Raw genomic sequence first — 25,881 nt, 5'->3', positions numbered from 1 at the left:
ACACATTTTCCTCCACAATTTAGTCTTCAGCACTCGTCCCAGAGTTTGTCACCGACCTGGTGAAGAACACTGATCTTTGATAATGTGATAAGATATTCCTTTTATTGCATTTTGAAGTTTGATTTTCATTTATGACATCATTAGCTCCATTATTATCTTCTCTGTGTGTGTGTTTTCTGCTGCTCACCTCTGACAAACACATCGTAGTTTTTTGTCGCAGTGCTGCCGTATGTTTACTGACTAACACCACGGGTTTACTTTATGTTATCAAATGAGTAGTACGGTCCTTAATCCCCGCGCCGTGTAGAGATTCTGGCAGTTGTTTGTTGTCACTGTGTGAGTTTGGACTTGAACAGGTAGAGGAGCTGTGACAGTGAGTTTGTGTAGAAAACTGATCTCAGTCCTGCCTGCATGGTTTCTGGGGTTGTCTCGTTACTCGTTACTAAGAGCTTGCGACCCTTTTTGAAAAGAGAACCACGACGGCTAATAACGCGGAGGAGCACAGATGTTCTCTGTTATGCAACGGACTTTATTGACATGATTCCACTATTTGAAGCCACACTGTCCTCTTTAAACAGTGCACTGCAGCAGGATCAGTTTATAACCAGTTCAGCCACCTCTGGCATCACATACTGGAGGACGCTACTGATTCTACTGAGTCAGGTGACGGTACATGCGTGAGGTGTGTGTTAATGTTAACGGTGGGCTATTAGTTGTATATGGCTTTTGGGGTTTTAATATTTATGTCGGGGGGGGGAAAAAAAAGGCAAAGCAGGTTTCTCCATTGATTGCTGCACTTTATAATAATGTGACTGCCTTTCTAACCGAATAAGGATGTAGACGGCGATGCAGGCGTTCCATTGCTGCTCTGGCTTCGGTCAGCTCGGCTGTGGCTCGTTGAGCATTTAATAGAACAAGAAATTGTGTCTGCAAGTTGCTTCCTTTATTTCATTTAAATATATTTCGTGGTGACCGCTGATATACGAGCATATTTCAGTGTAGTCCTGATGCTCTAGCATATAAAAAAGCAGCTGTTTTTGCGTTTGTTATCACAATGCTTAGCTTTTATGTGTGTGTGTGTGTGTGAATTTTATGATTTGGGAATCTATCTCTTTTTATGAAATTATATCATTATGAAATGAGTTCTCCACTCTGAGTGTGTGTGCTATGCAGGTGTGCTCCCTACTAATGTGATATTGGACTAACACTGTGTGCACTCTTACACTTCACCATGAAAGGGGTGAACACTCGGGCCTGACCTGGTTTCAACATTTAAGGCAAGCAGCTTTGTGAGATTATCAGACCTGTTTTCTAATCATTGGGGACAATATGCAAGCTAAGGCTCGATTATTCAGTTACTTCTTTATTTGTATTAAAGACTAGAATAGATTGTCGCCTTGAAACATTCTGATCTGCTTTTCAAATTGAACTGGAAACTTCACAAGGATGCAGACTGAGAGACGTGCGCCGCGATTTGCGTGACAAATCAAAGGCCTTCTTTGAATCATATCTCAAATCTTAAAGCCCATCCCAACTAAAGTCCCTAAATCCAATTATGAATCATAGAAAAGAGATGCTCCTTTCTTGAGAGAGGTAATTTTGCACATTTTACTTCATTTTCAATGTTATTCAGCAAACAGAAACTGCAGAGAGATACTTTGTAATACGTTTAGCAGTAAATATTTGCCAAATTTCCAAAAAAGGAGTTTCAGTCCAGTTAACTTACTTTGTCATCACAAAATTTCCCTTTCTGTTTGCGCTGCATTATCATGAGGGCGAGACGCCGCAGCTGTCTCAGCTCTGAAGACCTCGGATGTCTGAAATAAAACAATCGATTGATGACTAAGAAATCTTATTTTATCAGTTAACTAAATGTTGCAGTGCTAATAAAGTTATTAGTTGTCATTAATATCAGAATAACACACACAAAAAAAATTGGCACAAGACTGTTTCCATGAATGTTATTGTGAGTGAATACGATATGCTAAAAAAAAAGATCATAGCTTCAACTATGTTGGTGCTCAAACTCCCTTGTTAATATCACACTCCAGCAGATTCATAGCATCTCTAAAGAGGCCTGCTGGCTCAGCACTGCTTTATACACGCCAGTTTCTGTGTGGAAAATGCCGTTAGTCCTGCTCAGAGCTGTGTGTGTGTGTGTGTGTGTGTGTGTGTGTGTGTGTGTGTGTGTGTGTGTGTGTAGTGTGGTAGACAGCAGCACTGATTACGAGCCCACAGTGTTGTCCGCCGAGCTCTGTCACACCTGTTGGGGGCAAAACCCCCGCGCTAATGTTGTTGTTGTCTTTCCCGTTGCCGCTGCATTACAGGATGTCTCGATGGTGAAGTCTTATCTTTTCAAACACTCACTTGTCTCTTTTTGGGGTTTGCCGATGAGAAGCTTTGAATCTGTTTATCTCTTGTCATCGAAGAAGATTTTTTTGTATTTATCTTTTTGTCTTCGCAGCTCAGAGGGGTTTCTTTGTGCACTGACAGACGGTCAGGGTCGCGCTTTATTTTCATTGCGCCTGACCTCTAGGCCAGACTTTGATACGCTCTCAGCACATTTGTGCATTGCTGTGTGTGTGTGTGTGTGTGTGTGTGTGTGTGTGTGTGTGTGTGTGTGTGTGTGTGTGTGTGTGGAGGATGAAGTTGCGGGATTTGGTTGGAGGCAGTGTTTATGAGTCAGTCTGAGGCGGATATGCAACAATGTGTCAGTCTCATTTTGTTTTCCACCAGTGTGTTTGTGTGTGTGTTATAGCTGAAGTGCTGTATGCCTTTTTGCTTGCAATCTCAATTTTGAAATCACGAGGACAAATGTGAATACGAGTGAGTAAGTGCATGTATGCAAGAGTGCAGCCAGCTATTTATACTGTGACGTCTATATTATCCATTCCTGTTAACAAAGCACACATTATTTAAGGCTGGTCTCTACTGCACACAACGTAAAAACAATGAAAAAAGACAACAATTAATCAAGCGCTGCACCACTTTACAACTCGAGGTTTCAACCGTTGGTCAATAATAATAATAATCGCTCTACAACTCGTCATCTGTGAGCCCTCCTTCATGTGATATTTTCTAAATTAAAAACTATTAATTAATTGTATTTCCCAGGGCGATACAAGCAGCTGTCAAAAATAGAATAAAAAAGCTCTGGAGAACTGGGATGTGCAGAATTGGGTAATATTTCTCTGCGGCTTTGGCTCAAAGAATAACCTCCTCCGCATTACACATTGTTCTTGGTCCGTTGTTATTGTACAAATATGAATTAGTACACTTTGAAATGTCATTAAATAACTCGGAACAATGATTCAAACCCACGTCCGACCTTATTGCTATCAGCTAACGGAAACCAAAACGACTCAATGAGGAGGGAGACACTCTTCACCACAGTTGTTGCCTTTTTTTTGGGGTGAGGTTTTTCTTTTTCTTTGTACGAGTTTGGTGGAGAGGTCGTTTTGACACGAGAGGAGAGTCCAGAGGACAGTGCGACATTTAAAGAAGTGTGATAGTAGAGTTGTCCAAATACATTCTCATGATTCTCCTCAATAAAGCATTAAAATATACAGAGTTCATGTTCATTTCAAAGTGGACTGACGCACAATCTGAGACGCAAGACACGTGTAACCTGTTTGAAGCGGTGTGAGGTCGCCCGTGCTTTACTGCCTTCAGAGGCATGGCCCTCGTGCTGATGTCTGAGTATCTCATAATAAAAATGGTGATTGACTTGAACTGATGTTGGTCTGTTTTTGTCTCAATAAGTGACTGAAAGAATAGCAGGTGTATTCTTATTAAGGTCGAGTCAAATAGGTGACATACTGCATGTTCATATCAAAGGTCTTATTCTGTCTCAGCAGCAGTTTTGCAATTCATTGAAATTCTACAACATCTATTCTTATTTATCTTTTATTTCCAAAAATGTTCAATTGCCCAATTTTGAAAAAAAAAAGAAATCTTTATCTCCGGAGACCCTGGCGATAAAATCATCATTCAACAATCCTCTAACGTGCTCGTGCTCTTCTGCTGCTTCCTTCCTTTGGCTCGGATCAACATGGCGTCGTGAAAACGGATGTCAAGTCTTTTGTCTGCGGCTCCTGGAATAAAAATGGAGACATGTTTTGAACGCGCCTTTCAAGAACGAGACCGTTCGCACATGAGGCACGGTAAGGTACCGCTGTGACACTCACTTCCATGAACCCAGGCATGTCCTGTATGATCACCGCCTCGTCGCTCTCCCGCCGTCTCCTCTGCCCCCAGGCCTTCTTTGCGATCACCATAGATGCCACCAGCACGGCCATCGCTGCCACGGTCCCCACCACGGCCGTGAGCGCCGTGGCGTTTCCTGCATCGCCCCGCGCAGCACCTTGGTCCGCGGCCTTCGCCAGACCGGCCTCGGCTCGCACTGCGGGCCGGACGAGCGGCTGAGGCGCCAGCAGGTGAGAAATATCTGAGGACAAGCAGACGAGAAGCCGTGACCTTTCAGGGACGGGTCGACCTCCGCTGTCGTCCCGTCTGAATGACCCCCCGCACCTTCCAGACTGAAGAGGAAGAAGGCGTCGCCTCCTTTGATGAAGTTTCTGCTCTTGAGTCTGCTGTGGGTGAGGAAGGAGCTCGTCCCGGTGCCCGGGCCCCGGTAGTAGGAGCTGCCGTCGGACGCGGTCACTTTGGAGCCCACCTTCCTGGGATCGTCCCAGTAGTACTCCGTGCCTGGAGGGGATCGGCGGGTGAGTCTCAGTTTGACAAACAAAGAACAGAACGAGTCTCTCGCCAAGCTCTCCGCCCCTCTCTCACCGTCGGACGACATCTTGTCGGGGTCGGTGGTGACCATCCGGTGCATGTTCATCTGCTGCCGGACGTCAGAGTGCTGGTCCATCAGGGCCATCGTCGCCTGCTGCCACGGACACGGCCACTTGAGTCTGTGGTCGTTGGGGCCGGAGGTCAGGTAGAAGTAGGTGGCCAGGTATCCTGGACGGTCGCTTCTTCCGTTGATGTACACGCCCACCTACAGATCACAGAGCGGAACCAAGTATGCCGATCGTCCAATCCGAGCTCGGCGATTTCGTCACGGTTTGAGAGAACCGGGTGTTGAAAAGGCGTTTGTTTACCTGGAAGGAGTAACCGGCCGGGGACAGAAAGCGAGGGCTGTACAGCTTCTCCCCTACTGGTGTGGTGGCCAGCAGGCCGGTGATGTTGCGGATGTGCCAGATGTGCTGAGGGCACCGCGTGGACGACAGGTTTATGTCGTCCAGAGAGAAACCTCCTGTCGACGGGCCCTTTCCCTTCACGCCCTCAAAAACCACACGGGCCTTCCGGGTCACATTCAGATTGATGTTATGCAGTTCCCAGGAGCCCGTGACGCCTCCTGTGAAGAGAACGGATAGAATAGGCATCAAACACAATTGATGAGGTGAGTTTTTGTTTTTCCCGCTTCTTACAAATCGTTCCCAGTTGCAAACGTGCCTATCCCACATACAGGCGGGTTTGTAGTGTATAATATAATGTTTTTAACTTGTGTACCTGAAATACTCTTGAAGAGCTTGAGCCTCCCGTTGGGGTCGACCTCGTCGTGCTCTCTCACCCAGACGTTGAGGACGTCGTCGGCCGCGCCGCTGTTGTGGAGGAAGAACTGCAGACACTGGGCTCCGGGTTTGGGGTAAAGCCAACGACTCTCCAGGAGCGCACGGGCGGCAGGTGCAGCAGAGGCGGTGCTGAAGTGCATGAAGTAGCCTTTTCCTGGGAGCCGGAGGACACAATAGTGGGTAATGTCGTCACATTTGTCGATCCAGTGGGCTCAAAGTCTCCACCAGGTCGCACGGCCTGGACTACGAGGGACTTAAACTGTATTATCCGCCATACGGACGGAGAGTTTTTTTAGCTTAGTCGGAGCAGCTAACCCAAATTACGTCTATTTCCAATAAATCACTTATGATTAGATTTTAATCTTTAAACAACAATCAATGCGTTTTTACTGCCAGTCTGCACTTTGCACGTTATGTTATAAATCACTTAAAGGCACCTTTGTTTTTAAATATCTTCAGACACTAACCACCAAGGCCAGCTATCTTTGAGGCTCGATGACCTGATAAAGTTTAATAACTGCTAACTGGACAACAACACAGTGAGTGTATAATATATTATTATATTGTAAACACGTCATCCGCTTTTTTCGACGTTTCACCTTGCACAAAGTTCAGCACCTCCACATGTATTCGTTTTGATTGACGCTCACCTTCACATCGTCCCATGTGGGAGAAGTCGGTCTGGGGGCCTCCGCTGGCAGAACTGCGTTGTTCCCACTTTGCCTCTCCGGGGCCCTGAATCATCCCACAAATGTTCTCCAGCTCAAAGTCACAGCTGTCCACAAAGGTAGAAGACTTGGCTGTGGAGAGGAAACGGTGAGGTCACACTTCAGCACAGGAGACTTTCATTACCATCCCTGTCCTCTTCCACTAAAATATACGTCTTGACTCGTAGTAAAAACCTTACATTGTGGATTCAAGCTCTTTTGGAGTTTTATTATCTGAGAAATATGAAATTAACCCCGGACAGGATTGTGTGAAGTACATCTGTGCGGTTCACATTTGAGCAAAATGGATAATAAACTGAATCATCATAACTACTGCTGTCATTGCGATGGAAACCTTCATTGTATTTCAGCTAAAAGCAACAAAGGTATGTCATTTTCTTCACGGTAATGAACGCCAAACTCCATTTCACTTCATCAGTTTCATCATCATCGGAACAGAATTAAAGAAACCGTTCAACTGTCAACTAACTCGAGCCAAACCATATTCCTTACATTTGTTGAAATTGCTTTCAGGTGCCGTGACAGCAAAGTTATACCAGCTGTCATTCAGCCTGTCAATCTCTTTCCCAGCAGTGAAGGAGGGAGGTGAGGACCGTTTGCCAGAATACACATTATCCAAATGAAACGCATCAACTCATTCTCATTCGCAGCCGTCACATGCTGAAGCGCTGTCAGGTCTTTTTTCTCCACTAACACTGGGTCGTCACAGTAAACACGTGGTTAACAAAACAACCTAGTTAGGAAAAACATCATGGTTTGGCTTGAAATACATCTGTAAACTAAGCAAAATGTAAGCAACGTAAGAAAAAGTATAGAAACACGTCATTAAAGTAACGTCCCAATTATTCAACAACCGTTTGGTGTCCTGGTTGAAAGTCCTGTGTTTGCTTCCGTCTTTCTTTTTTCTATCTTTTTGTAATATTCAGTTAACCTAATAATCTCCTCGTATTGTTCTTGTCCCCGCACCATCTGACCAAGGGCCACGACTGAAGATGAAATAATCTAGACTTTTACAAGAATAATAGTCCTCCAGAGGAAGTAGTAGATGCCAGACTTTTCCCTGAAGGAATGTACATTCTCACGAGTGCACCAGCCTCAATTATTATTGGATGCAAACTTCTTATGTCCAGAGTGTTTTTATCGGGACACCTTTGGTCAAACATGTTATCACACATCCAGCTTTTTTTAGCCCTCCATAAAAGGAGCGATAAAGGCAACGCGATAATACGTGGTGCTCTAACAGTCCGCTTTGATAACCGAGGGCTGATATTGAAGGCACAGAGCAGAAGTGGCACCACACAAATATGGTTGCATCATCAATTAATAGAAGAGAAAAGAGCTGGCGAGCTTGAATGGTTAATAGAACGAAGCACACTAAACACTATAAGGATGATGAATTCCAGATTACTGCCATGCATTATCAATTTGATTAGCATCATTTTATGCCAAATAAACTCTGACCTTTCTTATAACTGCAAGGTTATAATGGGACAAAAATCGTAAATGTTTTACAGGGAGATGTTATTTATTGATCGTTCGAGCCCTCGGTCAGGCTTCACGTCTCAGTGTGTGAGAGGACTCACTGCATTTGTAGAGGTGGTTGAGCTTGGCGAGGTCACTGTCGCTGAAGCCCATCCTCTGCCCGATCACGTCCATGAAGTGTGGGATCTTGGTGACGATGGTGGGCTCGGTGGCGATGTTGAAGGACGTCTTGCTGTAGTGCATCACCGAGCCGTAGTCGTAGGCCACGCCGAGAGCGCTGGACACCGAGTCGTCGTACGTTTTGAAGTTGTGCTCTTTACCTGAGGAAGGGCACAACGAGAGCTCGGCTCTGTGTTCTGAGAACAGCAGGAGGAAGCGGTTCCTGTGAAGCTACGACGCGAGTGCGTTGAGCCGGAGGTCAAGGTGTCGTTACCGGGTTCAATGCGATCCCACATGATGTTGACGTAATCGTCCCGGTCGGCTCTGGACTGCTCATGCCAGAAGCCCAGAGCGTGCAGGAACTCGTGCTCTACGGTTCCCAGGCGGTCACAGTTTCTACCGATGGACAGCCGCTGCTTGCCCACATGCTGGTTGCCCACAGAGGAGAAGCACCTACAGAGAAGGGAAAGCGAGGTGCTGTTTTTACTGTGGTCTAAACAAAAATGTAATCCCCAGAGAGACGTGCGCATAACTAATAGCACATCATATTGACATTAATAATGGACTTTGACGAGGTTCCTTAAAGAAGTAATATCACATGTTTGGGGCCATTTGGGGGACAGTAGATCAAACTGTGAACTGTACGTTTTTGAAACGGCTCAAGTTTTGTGCATAAGAAAAGAAGAAAAAAAAAGCATAAATTCATGCAGCTTCAAACTCTTGATGAGGATGCCGTGTTTGTGGACGCTTGTGCCAGGACACGTTAACTAAAGGCCGCCGTAGTTTCTTTCGACAAGACAAGTTTATGTGAACAAAACGCAGCGCTCACCCGCTCCCTTTGTACACTGAGATGTAGTTCTGCTCTCCTTTCCACGGTGTGAAGTCAATGCACGTCTTCAGTCTGTACTGGTCGAATGCCTTCAGGATCACTCCCTTTGCATTCATATCTACATGTTACACACGCGTAAGACAAAGAAGCAGCGTTATGTGACGCAGATCCATGACAGCATGGCAGCGGACTGTGCGCGTTTCCTACCCAGACTGTCCTCCAGGTAGTAGGGAATGGTGGTTGGCCACCGATACTTGTCTCCTATGATGGAGTTCCTGCTGAACGTCTGATGGGAGTGGAGAAAACCAAAAAGGGGGCGATGGATCATAAAGAGACAAAAGTTCAGACTTAAGCAGACTCACTTCAGCGATACACCTGCCGAGCTTTCCCTCATTGCCATGCAGAGTAGATTTCCTTCAAAACAATGACGGGTTTCCTCTCTGTCTGGGAATTTATTCAGTGTCTTTGCAAACAATTATAATTATGACATCTGTACTTAGACATGTTTTACATAAAATCATGATGTTGAGAAGACATCGCTGTACTCTACACACACTTTCCATGAGTAATATGATGATCATATTTACACTGTTCATGTTGGACAGCTTTACTTCCTGATAATATGGAATCATATTATGCAAATGTTAATTTCATTTCAAGAAACGATCAATTTTCCACTTAAGCATACAATAATTATGTCTTTTTGTGCCTGGAATTCAGCCGCAATTGAGATATGACACTCAAATAGACCTGAATGGGCAGATTAATCGAGCAGTCGTTGTCTTACTTCATCCTGTTCGATATCTCCCTCCAGCAGGTCCAGTCCAGCCGCTGCAAAGCCAAGTTTTTATTTCATGATCAAAGTCCTCAGAGACAATCAAACAAACTGCGTTTCAGACTCGGGGTCCAGACAGATTGTACGACAAAGCCAATCCAGACCAGTGCTCTCACCAACCTTCATTGATGTCGAAGATGTCCCAGTCGTGGCCCTCATCGACATCCGTCTCTGCAGATGTAGAATCAGTTATATGCTGCTCAGAAAGGGGATTTACAGGATTATCTTCAACATTACAAATAAACGTTACATTCCCTTCATTCTTCCATCACTGTCTGACTATTTTAAGATGAAATATACTGGCAAGTTGTTCTGGCAATAAGCACAGATTTATTTCAGCTGTTGAATGCGCTGATCCCTAAAATACTAAAATATGTTTAAGTGGAAGTCATTGGAACTTTCTCTACTGAGCTGTTCGGTGCATGAAGGGTGCAGTGAATGTGCAAGACTTCCGGATCATGCAAATACTGCCTAAAGATCACAGTTTGGGGGTATTTAAGAAAATATTCTCATTTTGTCTCGAGTCTAATCCAACTTTAACCTCAGCAACATACTTTGGAAACCATCATTTACACAACTCACCTGTATCACCTGTTAGCTTCGCTGCTGCCTAGAAAATGCATTGGAGAAAACACATGAATCAATCAATAGAGACAACTGATGACAAGCTTCACGAAATAATGAATTGACAACATGGGCGACAACTCAAGAAATGGAGCAATTGTCACTGTTTTGTACTGGACATACGACAAGTTAATGTTCCACAAATGAAAATACATCCACATACCAGTCCAAGGCCAAAGAAGAGAGCGATCCACCTGAGTGCCATAGCTGCAGCTGCAGACACACACACTAACACACACACACAGTCACTGTGTTGGTTCAGTCAGCCTCAGTTGCGCCGTGTCTGGAGAAATGTTGCTGCTTTGTGTTTGTACTGAAGATGAAACACTGAAGAGCACGCAACATTCACATGATCTGATTCTTTTACGACTCGGATTGAGGGAGATTACACAGATTTACAACAAGATTGTCATATTAATTATTAATTGAATAGGATTGATTAGTTTATCTTTCTGTTGTGGCCGCACTAACACACACACACACACACACATTCGTGACCTTACAGCTTTAAGCAGTGGCGCATCATTTCAATTTAAAGGAACAGTGTTTATGAGTTTTGTAAATTTTGTAAAATCAAACATAATGATAATCAACATTTTGTTCAATTGTGTCAAATACCTAAACCAAGAATCATTGTGTTTTTGTTACCTTAGATTGAGGCCTTTCATATCTTCATAGGATGCACCATGTTCCAGAACGGACAAACCAAACGTTAGCTTTAAAGAGCCTTTCTTTCTTTTCCCCCGTGACCAGAAAGCCGCTTTAGTGACTTGGAAACAGAGATGGTGAGTGGAGGGATATTCAGTCGGATGCAATCTACAGCCTCACCACTAGAGGTCGTTAAATACACACTGCTGTAACTGCAACTGTAAAATACTGTATGTAGATTATTATACCAGGAGAGAGGAGCAGCTTTTTGTAGATGAAAGAATAAAATGGAGGATGAAGCACTGCCAGGACCATCTTTATCAGCACATTTGAAATAGACATTAATAAAATCTGGGGTTTTAAAAATGGACCCATAAGATATTCACCACCCAGTCAACGCAGGGCTTGTCAACGATGTCATTCATCGTGAAACGGTTCACATAATCCAAATGGCTTGATATGGAACTGACAAAATAAATAAAGATATCTATGTGTCAAACGTCATCATGAAGAGGTCACAGGCACATTGTGTTTATTGATAGTGCAATCATTTATGTAACAAAACATGTTTGGATAGAACATTTAGAATCAGTCACAGGCAGCACTGGTGTGTTAAACAGAGCTCTGAGGAAACATTGTTCCTTCTGATGAAGCCCTCCAGTACAACATAGGCTTCATTGGTTTCCCTGCACTTCGTGATGCACTGTGTGCACAATACTATATCTGAAAGGCTGCCACTAACCTATCCTCTGGTCGTTAGCATGACACGAGGAAATCAAAGTGAGCTGCTTGACCTCCACCCTACCCGTGTTTGTGCTCAGCCCGTCAGCTGCAGCTTCATATTTGGAAGAGGGAAATCAATCTTCTCATCTCTCGGGGAGAAAAGCACAGAAGCGCGCTTCACCTTGAACTATTCCTTTAACAACCAGCGCCGCAAAGCTACATAACGCAGAGCTGTTAAAAGCATCGTGTCACATTTGTACAAATCCTTGCAAAACTACCGACTGGCCAACAAGAAGAGTGGAAATTAAATCAAATCTGGATTTTTGACTCTGTCTCAAAGGTATATTCTCTTTTCCAGCAGCGCGTGGATTGTCACCGATACATGTCTCTGAATGCCATCGCTCCAGCGGTCACACGTTCTCTTTACGGGGCACTCCCTCCTTTCTTTTGGTCTTGGCCCCTTGAAGCTGCTTCATGTCCATATGTACCGGAAGCTTCCTTTTTGATCTCACGGCCATCCGACCCGTCACCCCTTAATGGGGCTCACTCGCTCGCACATGATGGACAGGTACTGGGTCAGCTTCACCATGGCGATGATGATGGTCCCTCCAATCAAGGTGCAGGTCGGCCAGAACAGCGAGTGGAAGACGGCTCCCCGACCGAACATCTGCGTCAGGATGGCGCTGTCCATTCTGTCTGTGGGGTCCGCGAAACACTGAACCCTGTGCTGAGACCGGAGACGCTCAGAAATGTTCTGAACGACCACCTGCATGGCTGCGTAGTCACTGCGGCACTTCGGGATGTAGAAGCACTGAAGGGGAAGAACACGAAACAAAAGAGCAAAATGAAGACTGCGTGCTCGTAATGGGCTTGTTCATGGTGCGTTATTGAGTCTGCGGTTCAGAGTCCGGACCTCGGCGTGCCTGTCCTGCGTCTCCTCGTTGTGCATCAGTCGTACCACCTTTCCCGAGGAGTTGAGGCTCACGAAGACCTGGAGGCAGGGGTAACGGGAGCTCCTCCGGCACTCCGTTCCACAGCTGTACGAACAGTTCACGTCGCACACGATGGTGGAGTTGACGACGGTGCAGCTGGTCTCCTCCGTCCACACGCTGTGTCGGGAAAGAGCAATGGTACTTTCAGTGGTTGTCAGTCACCGGGTGTGAGCATGATGAACACACGCGTCTTTGTGTTCACAATCACAGTGAGGTCATGGAGGGTGAGCTCGTGGGCTTGTTGTTACCGGTCGGCGTAGGAGCGCAGGATGGGGATTCCCAGGACAAAGTACATCATGACGGACAGGACGACCATGCCGAGGCCCAGCAGTATGGCTCGGTCCTCCCCGGCCTTCAGAGCGGTCACGGTCTTCTTCTTGTCCAGGACGTCATATTCACGAGGCTTCTGGTAGCTGGGTCTGAAGGGAGGTCAACGATAAAGATGTTCGAAATCGACAGTTTAAAAACAATAATCTTTGACAGTCAACGTGGGACACGTCTCTCGGCTTTGATTCCTGACACCGCCGACTCGTTTGTAGGGTCCACAATACAGGGAACTGTGTGCTGGGACCTGAGGAGTGCTGAGTGGCCTTTTCTCTTTTTGAAATTAGTCATTCATTCTAAAGCACGGTATGAAAAGGCTCAGTGATAACACCCGACTCTGCTCAGCTTAAATTTGAGTTTTGTTTAATGAATGTGTGTGTGTGACAATTGGCATCACAATGTTATAGCCATGAGGATTCCTGCACCTGCGATTTCTTAATCCTTAAACGCAGGTACGCGTCTGCTTGTCGACCTTTTAGAACACTTTTGTCCTCATGAGCCAGTACGATACGTAAGATCCTCAGATGTAACCTGAGATGATCTTGGAGACTTAATGTGAGCGTACGCCTGGGCCCCTGAACGTCCGCCATGAGACCATTTCTTCTATCAAATCATTTCTGAAATCAATGTTTGTCGACTAGCTTACTTCAATTTTTGTTTATGCTTTCAATAAATATATATATATAATTCTTTATATAGAGCTCTTTAAAATACTCAAATAAACTTTATAAAGTTTAAAATCATCATAAAAAATCTATACACTAAACATATAGAAAACACATTAAACATAGTTTACTCATTTTAGATTCTATTCATGTAAGAAATATAAAATTCTCTGCATTTAAACTTTGACTAGATCCTCATACTCGTGTTTCTTAGTTTTTCTCTCTCAAGGTGTGAAATTACAGTGAAATTTAGTGTCACGTTCACTGTTTCCAGTGCACACACAGTGCACACACAGTGCACACACAGTGCACACACTGTGCACACACTGTGCACACACTGTGCACACAGTCTTTCCTTACTGAAACTGGTCCTTTGAGTGTGTCCCTCTCTTACTCTTCAGCCGTTACCTCTTCAGGGTAACTAGCACATCAGTTACTTAGACTGCACATACCTAAACTCTGGCTTCAACTAAATATATATTTCTTTGATCATTTACAGTTCAACTGCTTTTCAAACAAGGCATTCTGTTATTTCCAGCACACAGACATATTCTTCTGAAAATGTAGCCCTTATGGGAGCGAATTAAATACCTGTCTGTTGCTTTATTTCCCGCCCACAGAAACATCCTATCTGAGGAAAGCGGGAACTGTCGTCCAGCGTTGCTGCTCGAGGCGCTGACCCACCTGCAAATATGAGAGACAGTGAATCCAGAACCTTTAATATCTGACTTCTGTTGGCCGAGGAACAAGAAGTAACGAGTGACACCATGTCAATAAAAAGTAGTGTAGAGTAAAAAATAAATGATTTTGCCTTGAAATGTGTATGAATATGGAGTGTGGTGGCTGATTTCTGTATCTGACTGCCACAGGGAACTCACTCCCAGGACCTCAGTCCAAACACAGAGAGTTTGGATCAGAGTTCACTCCACGCGGATTCATTTATAACACACAGTTTTTAAATAAAACTGAGTTGAGTCCGGTACATAGACGACATCCTCCTTCCACATCTGTCTTTCCCAACTCCCAAACAAACAGACACATTATTTAGAACATAACCACTGTTTACATTTTGTACATTATCTTCCTAATGTTTGATATGGATTAGATTGATTGAGAATATCAGTGGCCAGACCCGTTTCAAGAGCGTTAACGTTGCAGATGCACGAGAAGTGTCGCGACATCAAAGAGGACCAAACAACCCCTTCTGGTTGTGAAACAATGTCGGCACTGAGCCGGGACCGCGTGCCTCACAATTATTTACAGGCCGGGATTAGCAGGTCTCTTTCATCGGTCGTCCGTAAGAGATCCACACTGGCTCTGAGGGGTGACGGTAACGTCAGCTCTGGTGTGCGTTCACTCTTCATGCGCTCCTTTCAGACGTCACAGCCATCGATGCGAGAGCCGAAGCTTATCCTGTCGAGTTCACCGAGGCAGGTACTTCATTCTGCTGCGATTGTGTGTGATGTTTTCAAGGTCTGAGAAAATAACCCCTCATCTGTTCCCTTGGAAACTGCATATACATCATAAGTTAGTAGATCTCTGCCTCCTTTTCAGGTCTGTTTTTTAATTCAGCTGCATTAAATCATTGATACGTTAGATCCTGGAGGGGACGAGTCTGAATATGTAAGCTCTCCCTTCGCGTCTCCTGTTGGGTATTCAACCGAAATACCAAGATTTGTCTGTGGCATTAATTAATTATAGAGAACTCTGAAAATAGATAGAAAGATAAAAAGCTATACGCTTTATTCATCCCGAGGGGGGATTTGTTTGTAGCAGCAGCCACCAAAGTTACAGAGTAAACATAAAAATATGAATTATGAAAATACTCACTATATAAAATAAAATAGCAGAGCAAAACACATACACCTATGAAAATTAAATAATAAAACAACTATACACACTGTATATAAAGTGTGTATAAAGCATATAAGTGTTTACAGTGACAGTGAAAAGCGGTGCTGAGGTTATTGATACTTCAATTGACGGAGGATCTGGCCAGAGGGGATTTATTATAAAGTTGTATCGCAGTGGGCAGGAAGGTTCTCCTGTATCGGTTCTTGTTGGAGAACGTGCTCCGCTGTCCCCGCACAAGGCGGAGCAGACGGCTGGTCCGGGTTGTCCAACGCGGACAATAGTTTCCTCAGTGTCCTCCTCTCCACCGGTTTGGAACGGCCCTGTTTGCAGCCAATGATGGAGCCGGCCTTCTTCACCAGTTTCCTCTTGGTGTCTCCGGCTCCAGCGCTGCAATACCAGAAGTTACCTGCACGTTCACATTTATTTTTGTATTATATTATTCAGCGCAGCCTTTGTCCTTTTGAAAAATCCGCAGAGAGACACATTCAGATTGACATCAATCTGCCTGCATGTTCTTCTGTTAGCATGGAAAAACATGTAACCTAAAACAACCGCGGCGCTGTGTGTGTGTGTGTGTGTGTGTGTGTGTGTGTGTGTGTGTGTGTGTGTACACACGTGTCTCCCTTGGGAACATTTGTTGGTTTGATTTATGTTGGCTGAGTGTGATGACTGCCTGCATACCTACACAGGTCTGCATGTGTGTCTTTGAGTGTTATATTTGTAAACCAGTGGAAACAAACACACACACACACACACACACACACACGCACACACATGTGAAATGGTATGTGGAAACACGGTGTGAAACACATGGCTATCATTCCTTTTGCAGTTTAAGACTTCTTGCACGAATGTTAAACGCGCTGCGTCGTAAAAGCTGACGTCGTAAAGGTCAGACAACAACACTGTCACCAAAGCCACGACCTTGCCGTGACGCGTCAAAACCATCCACCTGATGGCGCCGTTTGTTTGACTGAGACCCAGTGAAACCGGGAATTATGCACACAATGTCAGTACGTATTAAGGCACACGCACACGCACACCAGCATTGTATAGTTTTATTTGAAGTATTAGATTTTGAAGTAAAAAGTACTCCATTTCCAGTAAGTGTCCTGCCTTTTTAATAGTTCAGCAATAGTAATTTGTTCAGAAATATGATCAGCTGAATGCACTTCAAGCATGGCTGGTCTGGCCATCAGGAAGCTCGAGAAGACTGTTAAACGGTGGATCCATTCGGTCAGTATGTTTTTAGTTTTTGATTCCGGATGGAAGTGATGCTTTATCGTCCTCAGCTGCAGACCCCGCAGGGCATAACGCTGCCTTTCAGTCTGGGACAATCTAATACTTTGAATATTGAAGGGGGAGACGAGCGACCCCTTCCAATTGGACTGATCCTCATTTTTGTTTAAATCTTCTACAAAAGACCTTTTCTTCTCACAGTTCCGGCTGATTTTCAGTCATTTCAGAGTGTTGATATTGATTCAGCTAATGCATAGCGGCATTTCATTGTTCCATTCGAGCTAGCTTTAACTACCGTGAAGTTTGAGCGCCCTCCACAGGGCCCTCAAGATAAATCTGAGAGGTTTCTGAGAAAATGCATTAAAAAGTACAAAAAGTTCCGCTTCACAAAGTTTTAATTTTTTGAATATTCTCAAATCTTTTCCTTTCTGAATCGAACTGTCATTTATATGCTCCTAACTAATAAGTTTAGAGTGCAAATCTCCTGTTGGTGGAACTGCAAACTACTCATAGACATTTTAAATGTGGCATGAGCCAGCTCAATAAACCAATATCATCTGAAGGAGCTCCAGCGTCCAGATCGTTAGAGGTGGCATCTTTACGAGCCACGGCGTCACAACACGCTGATCCTCTTCTGACCAACAGCCTTTCCAAAAGATTAGCAGCTCAGTCAGGTGGAGAGTTCAACATGAAGCAGAACCAACAGAAGACCACAACAGGAAGCTGCTGGAGCAGACAGCAGGACACCACTAAATATTGACTGAGGCGTGCTCCACCACACCCACGCACACACACACACACACACACACACACACGGTCTATAAAAGTAATAGGGCCATGAATGACAAACCACCTGACGGGTGCCTGAGTCAATATTTGCTGATCCGGCACGCGTACGCTGTCTGCTCGGTTGTGGTGGACACGTCTCAGACGGAGCTCTTAGCGGCAGCTTAGTCACAGCTTGACTTCATTGAAATCTACACGGGTGATAAGATGGCCAGTGGTGGGAAATGTCAACACAGCTTGTAAACGAATCAAAATCTCAGATTGAAATCCAAACTCTTCGAAACCGGCGTTGACTTTGGCGTTGAGCCCCCCACCCCTACGCACTGCAGGGTCATAAAACTCATCACACTACGATCACTTCATAGGATGTCTTTTAGCCATTTAATCAATATTTGTCAGTTAAAAGCTTCACCCCCTCCTAGCTTTATATCTATTATACACACATTGATTTTAAGGATTTTGTTCAGCATTTTGAGATCGAACCACGGTTCCACTCTACACTCAGCCCTGCTCGGATGTTGATGTTCATTTTGTCGAATCTCACCTTTTAGAGCAGTGAACAACAACACAATTTGATTACAGTGAACACTAACACACATGTATGTTGTATGTGGTGAACTGTAGAGAGGAAGAAAGTTAAGCAACACAGCAAGTAGAGTCAAACCAACTCACAAACACTCAATAGATGTATCCGACCTGGCTGGAAATAATGTCCCAGTACCAACATCCCATTTCACACATCCACTTTTATTTACAGTCCTATGTGTATATAAGTAAAATGATAGCGTGATGATGAATTGGAGCTCACCTGATTTCTGATGGTGGTGTTCAGACAACAGTCACAGGTCAAACTGTGGGAGCCGTTGTCCCCGAACACGGCCCCTCACTCCCTCTACAACACCTCCACCCACGGCCTTATGTTGACTAAAGAATAGCTTTCATTTCATGCACTTAGCTCTGCCTCGCAGCAGGCCCGCTCGTCTTCCCTGTAAGGGTTTTCTTCTTCCTCTCCATGTCCCAAACGGAAGCTTTACATTGTAGTTCAGAGGGTGAGAAAAGAAAAAAAAGATATGAAACTAACTTCAGCACTTAAAAAGAAAAAAGTGTTTTACAAAAGTTCCGAACCGAAGTAATTCATGACTCATTTTGCTAATGGACTCTTCAGTACGTAGAAGAGAGCAAGCTGATGAAAACTGAGAGGAAACCGGGAAGCGGTCAATGATGATCCATCCTCTAGAGCCATTCTACAAATAACCCACAGGTCTTTGTGGCTGAGGGGAAAGAAGCCTCACGCTTTTGTTTTTGGCCGTTCTGTCTCTCCAACAGCGATGTCAAAGGGTTTAGTTTAGCGTCTGTCAGCGTGGATGTGGGAGGTGGCTGGACTGTGGGGATGTGGCTTTTTTTTCACCTTTGGGCAGAGCCAGGCTAGCTGTTTCACCTGGTTTTAAATATTTATGTGAAGCTAAAACATGCTTACTCCATCTTCAGACACTGAGGACGGAGAGAATAATCTTCTCAGTCAACTCTTTTAAAAAGTGAAGATGCATATCTCCCAAAAGTTCAAACTATTCCTTTGAAGGTTTGGGAAAGATTGTGATTTATAGCATGTAAAGTATGGTTTAGTTTAGGCAACAATAAATGTTTGAGAAAGATTTAAAATAAGAAAACAATAACTCCTTGTGCGTCACGGAGCATAAACTCTGGTCATCCCCAGCAACGTCGGGTCATGTCCATCCCACATCTTGACCTCCTCACATGCATTCTCCTCTTTGTAGCAAATAGACATCATAAGCGACAGCCAGATTCATCCAATATGGATGTAATTCCCAGGGACAAAAGGATCAAACTACTGCAGATGTAATACTGGAGTTCTAGAAATAAAACTCTATCGGTATAATAACGTTGCCGTGTGTCATCAGGATATTCATGTCGACAGCTGCTCGCTCGCAGTTGCCCACACGTTCGCTTATGTATTCGTGTGGCCAAAGATATTGTTTTCCACGTTCAAAAGCCCGGCACCGCGCTTCTGAGGTCGCAGCAGTTTGAGACACACTGCCTTTGACCTTTCAATGGATATTAGGTATCTGAAGCAACAGCTTTGTCTGTATGTTTATATATGAGGGCGGTGTTTTCAATGTCTAGCAGCACCCCATTGGTCCAAAAGCTATGTCATATATGGATTCAAACAGCATAAACAGGCGATGAAAGTTATGCAAGAATGTAAAAAGGAAGGAAGAGGAAAAGTGATCATTTCACTTTGACATGAGTGCTGTCGTGCAGACCATGTGCAAAGAGCTATTTATTCACTTTTCTTACAGGTGTTAAAAAGGTCATGGGCAGCATGTCTTGAGCTGTTTAAACCACGAGAGGAATGTTCTCTGATGTGGTCATTCATCCTAACGCCACACATACACCAACGCACATACACTAACGCACATACTGTCCCCAACTCTCTGACACATGAACCCCCGCGGCTTTTCTGGAAGGCGAGATCGTCAGGCGGCGTAGTGACGGCACAGTGGCTGCCACTCTCTGTGATAGGGCTACACACACACACACACACACGTGTGTGTTTGTTTGATCCTCCCTGTCCCACCCTTGGTGGACTTTCTCACTCTTAATAATACTTCTTTTGAGCCGAGGGTCAAATAATGATGCTTATGGAGTTAGTGCAAAGCCCGGTATGTGTCGTACAGACGCTACAGGGGGCCTTCTGCGTTGGTATCAAGACACCGAGGACCCCCCGTAAGGGTCTGTATTTGACACACACACACACACACACACACACACACACACACACACACGTACACACGTACACACACACACACAGAGCTGTGATGTCATGGTTCTGTTTCTGGAAGGTTATCTGGATGGCATGTGTTTCAGTGCGCGTAGCCTCACTTGTCTTTCACCACCTTGCTGATTGCAGAACAGAAACAGCTGTTGTGGAGAAACAAAGAGCTTGAATACAGATTACTGTGGCTGCTGTAAATTATTAGATCAATCCTGGAGATACACGTGTAGGATAAAACGGACTAGACAAAGCTGCTGTCGCTGTCAACACTGGTAGACATCGACGTCAACGAGGACCAACGTGCGACGACCCTAAAACAGAAATCCCCCAAAAAGTGTACTGGAGAAATCCAAAACTAAGACATCTACAGCAAACATTCTGCAAATACTGAATTGATGAAAAATCTAAAACTAAACCCTGATAAAGATGTATCCACTCGACACGGCAGGGGACTGTGGCTCCATCAGAAGATCGGCGGTTCGATCCCTTTCTCCTGTAGTCCATGTCAATGTGTCCCTCGGCGAGACACTTGACCCCAAATTGCGCTGGTGCGAATGACGACATGTGGTGTAAAAGCGCTTCGAGTACGAGTTCATTTACCATTAACACAATGAAAGGTCTGCAGGCCTCGAGGGGGAGAGCCAAGTGGAACAACTTGATATTTTGACCAGAGAGAGAGAGAGTGTGTTTGTTTTTGAGCAGGAAGATAAGTGGACTAAAGAGGTGACAAAAGAAAAAGGCACAGGTATATTTGTTGCATTTGGCCTTGGTATTCTTAACCTGACCTGCCAGATGGTTTGTTCCACAGAACCATCTGAGAAGCCGTCATCGGATCAGCGCTTTCAAAAACACATGGCAGGTTATTGTATGAACCGGTCGGGTGACGAGCAAAAACATCTGTTTCATGGAGAAAAGCCTTCCATGCCGTTCTTCTTCAGTCAATGAAGGAATACTCTCCAGGTCTGATAGTGCTGATGCCAATGCAGCATGCAAGCTAACCTGTTTGGGAGCCGCCATTGTTGTTGAGAACCAACAGTCGCCTCGCTGTGTGGTGTCGCACACACACGCACACTGCTGAACCAGCCTGTAGCTGCCAGGAGCTCCTCACAGGACGCTGATTCAAACTGTGTTCTGGCCTACCGGACACAAACACGCTACTCAAAGCCTAACAAGAGTTTTGGGTGACATGTGATCCCGCTATACTAATTAATACTCGGTCATTTGTGGGTTCTCCCCTTTTTTTTCGTGCCCTCAGCAGAATTTGTCCACTTAAATGCAAGATTATTTTACCAGCCAATAATGGCAACTGCTGTTTGTGGAAAGTTGGTTGATTTCAATTATGATGCATCATTCTAAACAACATTTTCTTAAATCAGTTACTACGAACACATTTGTCGTGTAGAAAAGCTGCTGTGTACCAGAAGCTCCGGGAGAAAAAACTGTATAAGGAGACTGCCGTGCGTAACCACACGGGTCCTCTTGTGGGTTTCTTATTGAAGCGCCAAGAGACAACTAATCAGCCCACAACATGGTTAGTTTGATTCGATCATGAACTTCAGTTATCATAATTACTTGAAATAACAGAATGTACATTACGGAAGTAATAATAATGTATTAAATTAGCCTAATTAAGGGGTAACATCTGTCCATCTGGGATGGTGGAAGTGGCCCTTATGATAATATCTATTGACACTTAATAACACTGCATGGGTAGCTTTTTGTGAAACAAAACCTTAATGATAAAATACCAAACTTTGTTTGAGAATATCATGAAACTGAATGAGACTGACAGGAGCGCACAGGCAGAGAGCTGGAAAGACAGTAAGATATGCTGTGGACAGGATTAGAGTTTGCTTGTCTGATACATATTTTGCTTTAAGTGTTAGAATGAGTGCTAATGGCAGAGAGGTAGAGACAGCTGCTGTTAATGGTTCAAAGCAGACTTTGTGTCTCTCCACAGTGAGATACCGTTAATGGAACGATTCAGACTGCTGGGAAGTCATTTTAGTACATGTAATTCAATTATCCGCTACAGTTTACAGTAGTTTGCTCGCTAACTGAATTAAGATTTGGAGAAACTATTTTGAGACCTCAACATGTATTTCTGGATTGACACATGTATTTATGTTTTATGTCTTTTCCTTCTGTTTTTGTTTCCTTCCCAACGTGTCAAACAAGAAAAGTGTTCGAAATAAACCTTTTCAGTTTGCTTGATCCTTATCTGTAGGTTTGTCACTAGCGACTCAAAGTCACATAGTACCTTGATCCATTGTCCAACATAAAAATATATAAAGTGTAATAAATGGGAAGGCTCACCCCTAAGTCCACCCACTGGAAGTGATGATAGGGGTGTGATTATGGGCCGCTTATATCTTTTATAACGTATAGATTACAGTGAACTCTCTCAAAAAGTGCTGATTTTAAACAGTCGATGGCGTAATGAGCCATTCACCACCATAAAAATGTTTTCAAGTAAATGTCATTGATATAACACTCCAGTGATGAGTGAAAGCCTTCACGTGTTTTGCTCTATACTTCCAGTCTTAAAGGTTCTCCACAGAGAGGTAAAGTTCTGCCTCTTCCGGTGGACCAGCACGGGAACTCATTTTTTGGAAAACGAAATTGTCACAAATACATTTTTATCTGATTTGAATTGTGCCATGAGTCACACATATGCTGTTTGTCGATTTAAAAGATAAATTTGCACGTCAAGACAGTTTCATTTTGTCCTAAAACTGTGAGAGTATAAGACTGTGAGAATATGTCATTAGAAGGACTACACACCCAAAATCAGTGTAAGTGGCGTCAATAAAACTGTGTTTCTTAACGGGATTCACTCACACGTACAACGGCTGAGTAACATATTGCTCTTGCAAAACAACAAAATCACAACGTTGTTGTGACACACGGCCTCTGAACACACAATGAGAGAAACATGGGGGGGGATCTGGAAGGTCGCCCTCACCCGAACGCTTCAAACTGCTTTGTGCCATAACTCCCTGCTCATCACTCGCTGTCTTAATCTCTTGAAACGCCGGCAAGGCAACAGTTTTAAACACACGGCAGACACGTGTGCGTGTCTGCCAAAGCAAAGAGAAGCTCAGGTTACAACACACACAGAGGGAGAGTGACTTCATTCTCTGCTCAGGTAGACAATACTCTACTATATCTTTAGCAAATGGTCTCATAGCTCGACTTCGCTAGGAGTTTGGTTTGTGCGGAAACATTGTGGCAACCAGCATTTAAACCACCATAGTGAGGGCAAAGCTTGGATGTCAGAAATGACAACCAACATAAGACACATTGCATTGATTTAGTTTTAAAATCGACAAAGGCAGCCGTTACAAAAACTGAATTCATGAAACTTGTGTTATCTACTCATGCTTAATAATTCTGAACCGCCCAAAGTTTTGGGCAATGTGATCTAACGCCTTCTCAAATGCCATCGGAGGACTTTGCTCCTCTCAAAAGGTTTTCCCGCCTTTCTTCATTTTGTCAAAACTGTCTGAGCTTACCTTCAAACGATGCTGAAGTCAAAAAGTTTCCCGGCTGCAGGTGTTCATATTGTGGCTTAATCCCAATGCCCTCTAAACTGAGCCAACACGCTATATTCTGCCTCGCAGGGACGGCGCAGCCCTCAGCATGCCTCCCATACTGCCGACTGAGGGGCAGTAACGACAACACTGCCCCTCCCTGCTCACTGCTACAATCAGTGTGTGATGATGATGGTCTGTGTGGGATTTACTGGGGGAGGGAAAATGGGTGAAAGGGAAGGGATGAAACTTGTGGGGAGTAAAACAACAATTTAGGGGATGGACAAAATAACTAGAATACACATGATAAAGCACTTTAAAGTTGCAATGGAGAACTTTTTCTCATTGACGCGCCTATAATAATCAAGCCGGGTTAGATGACAGCTCATATTGACTGACAGCTTGTGGAATGTCATTTTAGCTCTATTTTTGGTCTCAACCATCTCCTGAGGGAGTTCAGATGCTGAATGGACCACTGTGTTCAGCGGCATGTCTGTCAATGCGTCTGCTGTTTGGCATGACAGTGAGCATTTATACTGAAAACAGCTGGAAACAAAGTTGAGCAATCGATGTAAATAAAGGTTTTGAAAAACTACAATCTGGAATACGTTAACATGCTTGGAGGAGCTGAAGGGAACCGCAGAGTTTTTTGTCAAGTGGCCCCATAGAAATATTAATCAGTGCAGCTTTGATGTAAGAAAAAACTGTCAGTTATTCAGAAAAAGAGTGCATCATGTTTGAGGATAACAAACAGTGACCACCCCTTCAACTCCCTATATCGCTCCACTTTCTGCTTTCTGGGATCCATCCCAAGACAAGACAGACTTTAATTTACATTCGAAGACATGAGAAGACAAAGCCACAGTCTCAAACCAAAAAGACAAAAGGAGAAGAAAACCACAACAAAGCCGTCTTCGAAGGACGGAAATAAGATACGATGCACGCTACACTTAAAAAACGGCATCAAGTAAACCCAACTTCAGTTATGTGGAACATCCAGTCACCATGAATGAAGAGGGTTTAATCCGTTGATGACATGCATCGGTTTGGATTTCAAAATTCAACTGAAACATTTATATATTCAGGGTTCTATTTTGTAGCGGTGGCTCTCCGCTCTGGGTGAGTAAATGAACGGCCTAAAGATGAAGTACCTAACACTGTCTAATCAGCACAGGTGTTTTCACTTGTGCTGATTAGATCGCTCCTCAGGTGTGTATCTCTCTCACTCTCCTGCTTCCCAGTAGGACGGAAAGATGTACACATTCCTACGCCATCCTCTTGTAATTTCAATGATGTTGAAGTGACATTGTATCTCCTGATCTCTAAGTCGTTGTCCTTACACGTGGGTGAAGCCACACAGTCTCACGCTCGTGGCAGCTCGCTGGCTCCCGCAGCACGCGGCGACCACTCTCAGGCTAGCACGCAGCTGAGCCTTGAATTACAGCGTCTCAGGGCACCGTGTTGGGAACGTCAGGAACCACAAATGAGATCTGTTCCAGACAAAAGACGTGTAAAGAGTAGTTTGACATTACGGGACATATACTAATTCGCTTTCGTGTCCGGGGCTCGATAAGATGATTGATGCCACCTCTCGTATCTGTCAGTTGAAAATGAAGCAGGAGCCGGGAGGCAGTTATCTGAGCACAAAACCTGGAAGCCGGGGGGGGGGGGGAAAACCTTCCAGCTCCTCTCAACTCAATAATTAACATGCTCCTTGTTTTTACATTTCAGTTTTTGAAGGGATTAAATGAAAGTCCCTCCTCCAGTCACGCTAAACACAAAAAGGCCAAAAAGAGTGTTACAGTTCTTAAAGCGCAACTTGCAGGTTCGAAAATGTCGAGTGGCTGCTTTGCTCAAAACGGCTTTTACCACAGAATCTCTGCCTGTACGTCTTGGAAACAGTGTTAGGACAAGGTTAAGAATAAAAAAAAAAACTGAACCGCAGGTTTCTCTATAAGCGTTAAAAGCAAAAAAAAGCTGGCGATGAGAGCGGTGGGCTCACCCTGTGGCGCAATGGGCGCTGGCCTTTCTGAAGCTCCTCTGGTGTAGCATGCTCTGCTGTGTTTGTGTCTGATTGTCTGTGACTG

General features: G+C 44.3%; 2 protein-coding genes across 2 annotated transcripts; both read right to left on the bottom strand.

The window, feature by feature from the left end:
• Positions 1–3,936: 3,936 nt before the first annotated feature.
• mep1ba (meprin A subunit beta a) lies at positions 3,937–10,441 on the bottom strand. The gene is made up of 15 exons (XM_068589617.1): positions 10,400–10,441; positions 10,195–10,222; positions 9,733–9,783; positions 9,565–9,608; positions 8,985–9,063; positions 8,778–8,895; positions 8,223–8,401; positions 7,891–8,109; positions 6,230–6,379; positions 5,518–5,733; positions 5,106–5,362; positions 4,792–5,002; positions 4,531–4,707; positions 4,188–4,447; positions 3,937–4,094 (listed from the first exon to the last, which is right to left on the bottom strand). Exons 1-15 carry the CDS (start codon positions 10,439–10,441, stop codon positions 4,047–4,049), a joined length of 2,079 nt encoding a protein of 692 aa, XP_068445718.1. The 3' UTR covers positions 3,937–4,046.
• A 1,346-nt stretch (positions 10,442–11,787) lies between these two features.
• On the bottom strand, positions 11,788–23,889 carry LOC137793682 (calcium-activated potassium channel subunit beta-2-like). The gene is made up of 5 exons (XM_068589981.1): positions 23,777–23,889; positions 14,163–14,272; positions 12,848–13,016; positions 12,521–12,716; positions 11,788–12,418 (listed from the first exon to the last, which is right to left on the bottom strand). Exons 2-5 carry the CDS (start codon positions 14,212–14,214, stop codon positions 12,134–12,136), a joined length of 702 nt encoding a protein of 233 aa, XP_068446082.1. The 5' UTR covers positions 14,215–14,272; positions 23,777–23,889; the 3' UTR covers positions 11,788–12,133.
• Positions 23,890–25,881: the final 1,992 nt, after the last annotated feature.

Source organism: Clinocottus analis, unplaced genomic scaffold (genome assembly GCF_023055335.1).
Source record: "Clinocottus analis isolate CAN_PGR_092001 unplaced genomic scaffold, fCliAna1.0.p SCAF_23, whole genome shotgun sequence".
NCBI classification, from domain to species: Eukaryota; Metazoa; Chordata; class Actinopteri; order Perciformes; family Cottidae; genus Clinocottus; species Clinocottus analis.
The sequence above is the reverse complement of the archived record's forward strand: the minus strand, read 5'-3'. Positions and strand labels throughout refer to the sequence as shown.